Genomic DNA, 11,441 nt, shown 5'->3' with positions numbered 1-11,441 from the left:
CTCTGTGATCACAGAAAGTTCTCTCAGACACCTCCCCAAAGAAACAGAACCTCATACATTGCCAAAGCAATGGATTCTCAACCTCACAACCACTTGAGTATCACTTGTCTTCCATTTCCAACTCCTGGCCATATGAACCCCATGATAGACACAACAAGGTTATTTGCCAGGCATGGTGTTAATGTTACCATTATAGCTACCCCTGCTAATGCTTTCGCTTTCCCAAAGGCCATAGACAGTGACTTCAGCTTTGGATACCATATCAGAACCCAACTGGTTCCTTCCCCTGCAGCTCAAGTAGGTCTCCCCGAAGGAGTTGAAAACATGAAAGATGGCACTTCCCAAGAAATATTGGGTCGAATCTATCATGGAATATCAGTGCTCAGAAGTCTGATTGAGATTCTGTTTCAATATCTGCATCCAGATTGCATAGTGAGTGATATGGTTTATCCTTGGACACTGGAATCTGCAGCAAAACTGGGTATTCCAAGAATCTTCTTTTACAGCTCAAGCTACTTTGCCGACTGTGCTGCTCATTCTATCCGGAGGCACAGGCCTCAAAAGAGGTTAGTGTCCGATACCGACAAGTTTACAATTCCTGATTTTTCTCATAGAATAGGGATGACCCGTCTGCAACTAACAAACTGGGAAAGGGTTCGTAAGGATGTCCCAGACTTTTTGTGGAAATGTTTGAATCAGAGTGCAGAAGCTATGGAGCACTCTATAATAGTTTTCAAGAACTTGAAAGTGAGTGTGAGCAACTTCATGAGAGAATAGTGGGGATTAAATCTTGGAATATTGGACCAGTTTCAGCCTGGGTTAACAAGGATGATGGAGAAATGGTGAAAAGGAAACACAGGGAGGACCTTCCAGAAGAACCAGAGTGGCTAACCTGGCTTAACACTGAGCAGAATGAATCTGTAATTTATGTAAATTTTGGAAGCCTCACTCGGCTCCCTCATGCTCAACTTGTTGAACTGGCTTATGGGCTTCAACATTATGGTCATAGTTTCATCTGGGTCATGAGGAAAAAGGATGGAAGTGAGAATGAAGACAGTTTCTTGCAAGAGTTTGAGGATAATATGAAAGAAAGTAGGAAGGGTTTTAGCGTATGGAACTGGGCACCACAGCAGCTGATATTGAATCACCCTGCCATAGGAGGCTTTGTGACTCACTGTGGTTGGAACTCCATTCTTGAAAGCTTGAATGCTGGATTGCCAATCATCACATGGCCTATGTTTGCAGAGCAATTTTTTAATGAGAGGTTGCTAGTTGATGTGTTGAAGATTGGAGTTCTAGTGAGAGCTAAAGAAAACAAGTTTTGGGCATTCAGTGGCAAGGATGATGTGGTGGGAAGGGAGAAGATGGCCAATGTTGTGGTACAGTTGATGGAGAAAGAAGAGGGCAAAGAAATGAGGAGGAGAGCAAGGAAACTCAGTGACGCTTCCAAGAAGACTATAGAGAAGGGTGGACACTCTTACAACAACTTGATTTAGTTGATAGATGAGCTTAAATCATTGAAGACATCAAAGGCACTTCCAGAAGCAAGTTAGATAATTGAAATGGAGAAGCAATCTAGTGGTTCTAGGAGGTGCATGTGGTGAAGCCTTTTAATAAGATGTGTTAAACAAACCACTGATTAACTGTTTTAGCTGTCTTACGGTTATTTCCGGGTGTACGAATCTCTTGATATATTTATCTCCCTGGCTTGTATCTTTGCGTCATAATAATATAAAATAGTTTCTCTCTCTTTCTTCTTCTAGCATATTTGCTAAACTCGATGTTTATCAAGAATTTTTCAACTATAAGCAATAAAATTAGCTTCTATTTGCATGGCTTCTTCCATGCATGACACTCTTCTTCTCACCAAAACAGTAGGTCTATTTCCTTCCTTTGAAATCTGGAACAAACTACACGTTTATAATGTTTTTCAATCAAGAACCAAAATTAAGAAGCTCAAAATCTAACTTGGCACTCCAGAGGGCACTCTAGAGGAGAGGGCTATCACTATCACTACCTATCTTTTTTATATCAACAAGATTGTTTTTTGCATTGATTTTTTAATATCTACACATGTTAGAAATTATATTAGATAGTTTACTTGAAGCCTACGATATCTTTGTTATGTTTGTTCTTTCTTACACTGATTCTTACTTCATTGAAGAGAGTGACCCGTTGATTCTTTCTTAGGACCTGGAGAAAGCAAAGAAAGTTGAAAAAACGAGAAAAGAATTGGGGTTAAAACACGAAAAACTTTTTGTCAGAATTTTCTTTGATTTGGATTTGAAGGAATTTAAAGAGAAAGTTGATTATATATTATTTTTTAATAAAATTTTATAAATTTTATACTGATTATATATATATAAATTAGATTTTAATATATACATATAATATTTATAATTTTTTTATTAATTATTAATATTAATTTTCATATTATAATAAAATAAAAAATAAAAAAAGATTAATTTTAATTTTAATTATTAATACTTATTTTTATTAATATTTAATATTAGTTTTTTTATTTGAATTTATTTTTATTTTAATATATATTTCTAAATTCTTTTATATTAAATTATTTTATAATTTTTTTAAAATTTATTATATTTATCAAATTTGTAAACTTATATTTTATATATTTTACATTTTAAAAAAAATAAAAAATCTTACATTTTAAAAAAATTAAAAAAAATTTCACAATCATCACATCACTCACTAACTTCAATAAACTTTCTTTCACAAGTCTATCCTAACGTATCTCAATCCAAACAACTTCACTTTTATCTCAAATCACTCCAAATTCACTCCCTCAAATCTTCTCCCCAATTCAAACACATCATCAAGGAGTAAAAATGTTGAACAAACATAGAACTATTGATTTTAATTCTCTTCAGGCTAATCTTAGAAACATTTTTTGGCCTTCAAATACCAAACCTCGCCCCTTTGGTTTCTCCAACAGAGGCAATCGTTCTTTCTGCAACTCTTCTACAACCAAGAACAACAGGTTTCTATGATGTTTGTGTATATGCTAAGTTTAATGAAATTATTTTTCTTTATAACACACACTTATTTTACCTATCAGTGTTTTACTACCCTTTTTACATCCTCGCTTAACATGTATGATAACACTCACCTATTTTACACATTAAAGAAAATGAAAATAAATTTTTAAAATTTATAATCAAAATAGTACTCTTCTCTACAAGAATTTATTTATTTAAGATCATCCAAATTCATGCCTTCATCAAGTCTTGCTGGGCCTCACTTAGCTAACTAGTTAGTTCATTGACTTACGAACAATTTTTAAAATTTTAAGTCATGTGTAAATTTATTTTTGATTAAAAAGTAAAAAAAAAAATATAATTTTTGTATTATATCACAATATACCGTTGGTGCAAAAAAAAATGAAAAAACGGCGTTTTAACTTAGTCAACCGTTGTTTTATACTCGTTTTAATTTTGAAAATGTCACTATATTTTGATAGACAACATTTGACAGTAAAAACGTTATAAAATGTATCGTTTAAATGGACTTTTTTTCACTAGTGTACAATAATATTATAATTTATATTATGAATATTTACAAAGTTTCAGAAACATCAATTAACTAGATAAAACTAAGAAAATCGTATTATTACACATATTATTTTAAAAAATTATATATATATATATATATATTTAACAGAATAGGTTAAGGTTATTAATTTGTTCTTATCCATTTTTGACATATTAAAATGTGTAACAAGTGAAAACGAGACAGAATAGTCCTTGTCAAAACTAAATATTTTGCTAAGTGTTGTATCAATTATTAGAAAGCTAAAGCAAAAATAAGTTATTATAGATTGATGTCTTTGTTCATCATGATGTCGTCCACATATCATTGAAGCTGTTATAGTTCGGAAACACAATACATAATTTGCTTTTTGTTGTTCTAAATTTAGGATGGCAATGAGCAAAATTGACACATAATATATTTAATTTATTGGTAGCACGTCTGTTTTGTATATACCAGTATATATGCTATACGAATAATCAATTATAAGTGCCAATTTCATTTTTCTCGGTTAAAGCACAAACTCTCTGAATATCTTCAGAGAAAGCTTTAAATAATCATTCTGATGAGGTTTCAGTTAATATTATGAGACTTCTTTTGTTTAGACATTCTTTCTAAGCTTATTCTAAAGTCATCCAAAATACTTGCTATGATATGCCCTTTTGATACCATTTGAAGCTCTTGTCAAATTTGTCAGTTTGCATAATGTTCCTCAAACATTCCACAGTTAAAAATAACTGATCCCACAAAAGCCGAACAAGCAGAAAATATAGTATTCATAAGTCAAGAACAATGGAGAAAGGCAAACTGATCCAACAAACAACAGACAAGACAAACATAAAATGGTACTTGTCCTTGCTAAATGATTACATAAAACGAACTACACTTACCACGTAAGACATGTTTGAGGAAGGGTGAAAGAGATGTGTTGGCTTTATTTAAGTCTTCACTGAGGGATAAACAACACAATCCATCCTCCTTTTTGGGAAAAGGTAGACAATTTCTACGGAGTTTTCTGAAACAGGTATTGTTCTACTATCTTTCTCTTCTTGGGAATTTCTTTTATTTAATTAGGCCCATGTTATGATTACAAAGAATGAAGGGTCCCCTGGTATTTAACATACGGTTCTGGTTTATTTTTTGGGAAACAGGCTTGAAATTCTCTCTCAGTATCATACAAACTTCTCTCCAAGCTTTATTTCTTTAAAGCAGCATCTACCGCTGAGGAATAGAGCCTCATATATTGAAAAAGCAATGAAAGCTGAATCGCACGACCAACTCAATGTCCTTTTTCTTCCATATCCAACACCTGGCCATATGATCCCGATGGTAGTCACTGCAAGACTATTTGCCAAACATGGTGTTAGCGTTACCATTATTGCTACCCAAGCAAATGCTTTAACATTCCAAAAGGCCATTGACCGTGACTTCAGTTGTGGATACCACATCAGAACTCAAGTGATTCCATTCCCTGCGGACCAAGTTGGTCTCCCTGATGGGGTTGAAAACATTAAAGATAGCACTACCCCAGAAATGTTGGGTCAAATCAGTCATGGAATATCAATGCTTAAAGATCAAATTGAGCTTCTGTTTCAAGACCTGCAACCAGATTGTATAGTGACTGATGTTTGCTATCCTTGGACAGTGGAGTCTGCTGCAAAACTAGGCATTCCAAGGCTTTTCTTTTACAGCTCAAGCTACTTCTCCAACTGTGTTAGTCATTCTATCAGGAAACATAGACCTCATGAAAGCTTAGTCTCTGATACCCACAAGTTTACAATTCCTGGTTTACCTCAAAGAATAGAGATGACGCCACCGCAGGTAGCGGAATGGGAAAGGACTAAGAATGAAACCACAGGCTATTTTGATGCAATGTTTGAATCGGAGACTGAAAGCTATGGAGCACTGTATAATAGTTTTCATGAACTTGAAAGCGTTTATGAGCAACTTCATCAGAGTGCATTGGGGATCAAATCTTGGACTATTGGACCAGTTTCTTCGTGGGTTAACAAGGATGATGGACAAAAGACTAATAGGGGACACAAGGAGGACCTTGAACAAGAGCCACAATGGCTAAATTGGCTTAACTCTAAGCAAAATGAGTCTGTACTTTATGTATGTTTTGGAAGCCTCATGCGGCTCCCTCATGCTCAACTTGTTGAACTGGCTCATGGGCTTGAGCATTCTGGTCATAGTTTCATCTGGGTGATCAGGAAAAAAGATGGAAATGAGAATGAAGACAGTTTCCTACAAGAGTTTGAGAAGAAGATGAAAGAAAACAAGAAGGGGTTTATCATATGGAACTGGGCACCACAGCTGCTGATATTGGACCACCCTGCAATAGGAGGAATGGTGACTCACTGTGGTTGGAATTCCATTCTTGAAAGTGTGAGTGCTGGATTGCCAATGATCACGTGGCCAATGTTTGCAGAGCAATTTTACAATGAGAAGCTGTTAGTTGATGTGTTGAAGATTGGAGTCCCAGTAGGAGCTAAAGAAAACAAGTTCTGGACAAGCTTGGGAGAGGATGCAGCCGTGGGAAGGGAAGAGATAGTGAAGGTTGTGGTGCTTTTGATGGGAAGTAGCCAAGAGAGCAAAGAAATGAGGAACAGAGCAAGAAAACTTAGTGATGCTGCCAAGAGGACTATAGAGGAGGGTGGACACTCTTACAACAACTTGACTCAGTTGATAGATGAGCTTAAATCATTGAAGATATCTAAAGCACTTGCAGGTTAGATAATTGAAATGGAGCATTAATGTAGTGGTTCAAGGAGGTGCAGCTGGTGATTTTATAATGCATTTTGCTTTTATAACAGGATGAACAACTTCAAGTACTTATGAAGCTCACTGTTTTACATAGATCTAGCTTGTTACTTGTATTGCTGTTTCGGTATAATATTATAGTTTTTCCTATGTAATGTCATTTGCTTGTTTGAAGATTTTGGCTAAGAAAAATGAAATGAAAAACAAGAAAACAAAGACTTACAACTTAACTAAGGGATCGGTAAATTTCCCCTCTAACAAAAAAGGGAGGAAATAATTCTTCTAACTTGGTCTAAATTTCTTATTCAGCATTTCTTTTAGAACAGAGTTTGGAGAATGATAAAGAGCCTATTTGTATTTGAATTCAAATTATTATGAAAATAAGAGTTTCAATACAAATCATTACCCAAGTTTATTTTTTATGAGGACAAAATTTTGTTTTTAAGTTACAAACAGGCTAAAAATCATTGTTTGATGCCATTCAATTTGCCCAAATGAGAAATACTCCAAAACATTATGCAGGAACATAGGCATCCCATACTGGTGAATAATAGACGATCTTCGATCCCTGCACATATATTGAAAAATAAAATTATTATAAAATCCCATTTGTGATGGCCTAAAGTTAAATTTCTTGTTAATCTCAAAGTCGACAAAATTTAATCATACGAAAACCATTTGAATCTATTTATATAAATTGTAACATTCACTGGAAATCAACGAAATGCTTTACTCATTCTTCAAGTATTATAATATCTTAATACAATGTTCGTATCTATGATTAATATATCAGTTTTACCTTGATTATGGAGCCAGTAAAGCATTATTATTATTATATATACTTTTATAATATAAATTATGATTTCTATATAATGACAAAACCACCGGCCTGTGGTATAATAAGGGAGCAAAAGGTAGGTTATGCTTGCCTTATATGAGGACGGCCCCTTAAAATAACCAGACTCGGGGGAGCTAAATTATTTAATTTCTGGTTTGGATGCAGCCATTTCTGAGAAACAACGAGTTGATGAATATTCAGATTTTGATGTTGTGCTTTGTTAGATGATAACTCAGTTTCTTTTGCAATAATACCAAGTTTCCATGTGTTGTTGTTTTAGTGGTTCCTATTGTTTAACTAGAACAAGTATTCACTGCCTAGGGAACAAAATATATGACATGAACAAGTTCCAAGTCTGATACATCCACCTATATTTTAACCTGATTATGCAGTTTGATAATCATTTTAACAAGGTTTTTGGCCGTCAACACATAGAAACAGACATTAGCATACTTTTAAGTTTGACTCTTTCAACTTAAAATATGTTAATCTAGTTTTTATCACAACAAAAACAAAAGTAGGAGACAAGAAGAGGCAATTCAAAAGGGTACAATGAACAAGAATAACGGTTTGAGGCAGAAGCTAACGAAAAAAACATGACAAGAATAACGGGGAGAACAAGAACCGGCCAAAAGATCAAGTTAATAATTAACAGAAATGGTTCTTGTCTTAAGTGTGGTGGTTATAAAAAGAACAGCACTTACCACTTGAGAAATGGATGTGGAAAACTGAAAGAAGGGTACGTACTGTGGTTTGTGTTTGGAAAGAGAAGTGTGAGTAGTTTTTTTCTGACCACAGTTTACCATGAAGACAGAGTCGCAAGCCCACCGACTCAATGTAGCTTTTCTACCATATCTATCATCCGGCCATCTGAACCCCATGGTGGACACAGCAAGACTTTTTGCAAGATATGGTGCTAGTGTTACCATTATCACTACCCATGCTAATGCTTTGACATTCCAAAACGCAATAGACAGTGACTTCAATGGTGGATACCACATCAGAACACAACTGGTAGCGTTCCCTGCAGCCCAACTTGGTCTCCCTGAGGGGGCTGAAAACCTCAAAGATGGCACTTCCCCAGATATGGTTGGTAAGATCTTTTATGGTGTGTCGATGCTCCAAGGTCCATTTGAGCGTCTGTTTCAGGATCTGCAACCAGATTGTCTTGTAACTGATCAGCTTTATCCTTGGACAGTTGAATCAGCTGCAAAACTAGGCATTCCAAGGCTTTGCTTTTACAGTGCAAGCCAATTCGCAAGCTGCGCCACTCATTTTATCATAAAGCATAAGCCTCATGAGAGGTTAGTTTCTGCCACCCAGAGGTTCTCAATTCCTGGCCTTCCACATAATATTGAGATGACCACCTTGCAGCTAGAAGAATGGATAAGGACTGAGAATGAAATAGCAGACTTAATGAATGAAGCCAATGAATCAGAGAGCAGAAGCTATGGAACACTGTGCAACAGTTTTCATGAACTTGAAGGTGATTACCAGCATCTTTATCAAAGTACAAAGGGGGTCAAGTGCTGGAGTGTAGGACCAGTTTCAACCTGGGCTAACAAGGGTAATGAAGACAAGGTCAATAGGGGACACAAGGAGGACCTTGCACAAGAATCAGAGTGGCTACATTGGCTTAACTATAAGCAAAATGAGTCTGTACTTTATGTAAGTTTTGGGAGCCTCACGAGGCTCTCTCATGCTCAAATTGTTGAAATTGCTCACGGGCTCGAAAATTCTGGCTATAGTTTCATCTGGGTTGCACGAAAAAAAGATGAAAATGATAATGGAGACATTTTCCTTCAAGAGTTTGAGGAGAAGATGAGAAAAAACAAGAAGGGTTTTATCATATGGAACTGGGCACCACAGCTGCTGATATTGGACCACCCTTCCATAGGAGGCATAGTGACTCACTGTGGTTGGAATTCCATCCTTGAAAGTGTGAGTGCTGGATTGCCAATGATCACATGGCCAATGTTTGCTGAGCAATTTTACAATGAGAAGCTGTTAGTTGATGTTTTGAAGATTGGAGTTCCAGTGGGAGCTAAAGAAAACAAGTTCTGGACAAGCCTGGGAGAGGATGCAGTGGTGGGAAGGGAAGAGATTGCAAAGGCTGTGGTAGAGTTAATGGGAAAAGAAGAAAGCATAGAAATCAGGAGGAGAGCAAGAGAACTTGGAGGTGCTTCCAAGAAAAGTACAGAGGAGGGTGGATCCTCTTACAACAACTTGATGCAGTTGTTGGATGAACTAAATTCATTGAAGGCATCTAAAGCAACTGAGGAAACAAACTTGAAAATTGAAATGAAGGGATAGCCTTGAAAAGAAGGTTTCAAAAAGATAAGGAAAGTGATACTTTAAAAACTATTGGAGTTCTATACAATTTTTTTTTTTTTAATTATATTTTTTCATCCCCTCCTCCAGTTTACACCTACACTAAAATATTAATATTTATAATAAAAAAAATTAAAAATAAGAAAATGTCTTTAATAAAATATTAGACAAAATATAAAATGTTAAAATAATTTTTAAAATTAAAAAATTAAAAATAATTAAAATATTAATATTTAGTGGGATGTAAAGTGGAACAATGGGTGTCAAACCATCATTTCCTTAGAAATATATATACTTTGACAACTCACTTTATACAAATTTTGATGTAGTGAGTTTAAAAATAAATATATATAATAAAAGGTAAATTTGTAATTAAATGATATAAAAAAAGTATTAAAATAATAATATTGGAAGTTGTAATGTGGTTGTATAAAAAAATAGAGTTGTCAATGTATCATTGTTCGAAATGATGGAAAATGAAATGACTAAATTAAAACTATTGTTAAAATTTATATATTCTAGTTTTTTTATTATGAGATATGTTTTGATTATGTTGATTTAACGTTAAATTGTAAATCATGTCTATTTATATTTTTACAATATATAAAATTTAATTATATTCTTTATATATGCTAAAAATAATTATTAACGTTCCAATTTTTCAACAATACAGTACTTTTGTATCTGGATCGGTATTGTACCCGTATGCATACAATATAGGCTATAAATTACATGTTATGACAAGTTGCTTTCTTTTCTTTTAATGGTAGAAAAGAGAGATTAAAATTTGGAGAAAAGAACACATACTAGAAATTCATGGTGCAACTGTATCATAAACCACAACCCAATAATGAAGGTTAAAAATCCAAATTATGTTCATCTACCAAATCAAAATGGTAAAGCATAAACAACAATTTAGAACTAATTATGATGTGGTATTGTGCTAACTGTCAAGTTTCTTTCCAAACTAGCTTTTATGTGATAGCTGTCTTTCTAACAAAAGCACCATAAAAACACAAATCTGAAACAAACCAACTCTTTACATACTCTTAGCAATTAATAAATGTTATAATAAATATATTATGGATTAAAATATGATTTATATTTACTTTGAATTTAAAAAAAACATATAAGAGAACTAAGATAAAACTTAAATATGATAAAAATATTTGACATAAAAAATTATTTTAAGTTCAATGGAGTGTTATTAATAAAATAATTTAAATATTATTTTCAGTTTTAAAATTAATTACTTCCTAATTATTTTTTTTTTCAATTTTAATTTATACTCATTCTTATTAAAATTAAACTAAGTATATATAATTAATTAAAAATTAAATAAATTTATCTAAATATTTTTGCATTACTTAATATTTCATAAATATTTATTATTTAAATTTAATTTATACTTATTCTCAATAAAATACAAGAAAGGATATATTGGTAATTCATTATATAACTTCAATCATATATATAACAAACTTTTCACTCAAATTCAATCATTTCTTTTTCTATTCAAAAAAAAAATATTCAAGCCTTTTCCTTTCCTTCTTTTTTTTTTCATCACCACTCTAATCTAAACACAACATAAGAGAAAATGTCAAATTATACTTTTTCATTCAAGTTATTCATTAATAATGTTATTATCCTACACTCAATGCTTTAGCATGTAATATTATTTATAAACACTCTTATTTTAATATTAAAATACATAATAAAATTATCGTTTTCCTATTTAAATATTTTAGTAGAAACCTACTTTTAGTAGAAGAAAAAAATAATTATTAATATTTTCATTTATATGTATGATTGATGAATCATATATATATATATATATATGTGTGTGTGTTTCACTTATTTTAGGTGAAATGAATTATTCTCAATCTCAATCTTCAAGTCTTATTTTAGCAATTGTGATTAATAGATTAAAAGTGCTTACTAATTATTTTTTAGTATGGAG

At 33.1% G+C, this 11,441-nt stretch overlaps 1 protein-coding gene and 1 pseudogene across 1 annotated transcript; both read left to right on the top strand.

Annotated features, from left to right (window-relative positions):
• Positions 1-1,717, top strand: LOC137827078 (soyasapogenol B glucuronide galactosyltransferase-like; annotated as a pseudogene).
• Positions 1,718-4,803: 3,086 nt separating this feature from the next.
• On the top strand, positions 4,804-9,463 carry LOC137824525 (uncharacterized). The gene is made up of 3 exons (XM_068630192.1): positions 4,804-6,280; positions 7,645-7,697; positions 7,949-9,463. The coding sequence occupies exons 1-3, from the start codon at positions 4,804-4,806 to the stop codon at positions 9,461-9,463; spliced, it is 3,045 nt and encodes a 1,014-aa protein (XP_068486293.1).
• Positions 9,464-11,441: the final 1,978 nt, after the last annotated feature.

This window comes from Phaseolus vulgaris, chromosome 8 (genome assembly GCF_000499845.2).
Source record: "Phaseolus vulgaris cultivar G19833 chromosome 8, P. vulgaris v2.0, whole genome shotgun sequence".
NCBI lineage: Eukaryota > Viridiplantae > Streptophyta > Magnoliopsida > Fabales > Fabaceae > Phaseolus > Phaseolus vulgaris.
This window is presented reverse-complemented; position numbering and strand designations above follow the sequence as displayed.

What these genes read in the sequence shown, in the direction of transcription:
- LOC137824525 (XM_068630192.1), top strand. Translation starts at nt 4,804, where the DNA reads ATGAAAGCTGAATCGCACGACCAACTCAATGTCCTTTTTCTTCCATAT. An exon ending in GATATCTAAAGCACTTGCAG is followed by an intron (nt 6,281 to 7,644) that starts GTTAGATAATTG and finishes ATGTTAATCTAG; the next exon opens with TTTTTATCACAACAAAAACA. An exon ending in AGAAGAGGCAATTCAAAAGG is followed by an intron (nt 7,698 to 7,948) that starts GTACAATGAACA and finishes TTCTGACCACAG; the next exon opens with TTTACCATGAAGACAGAGTC.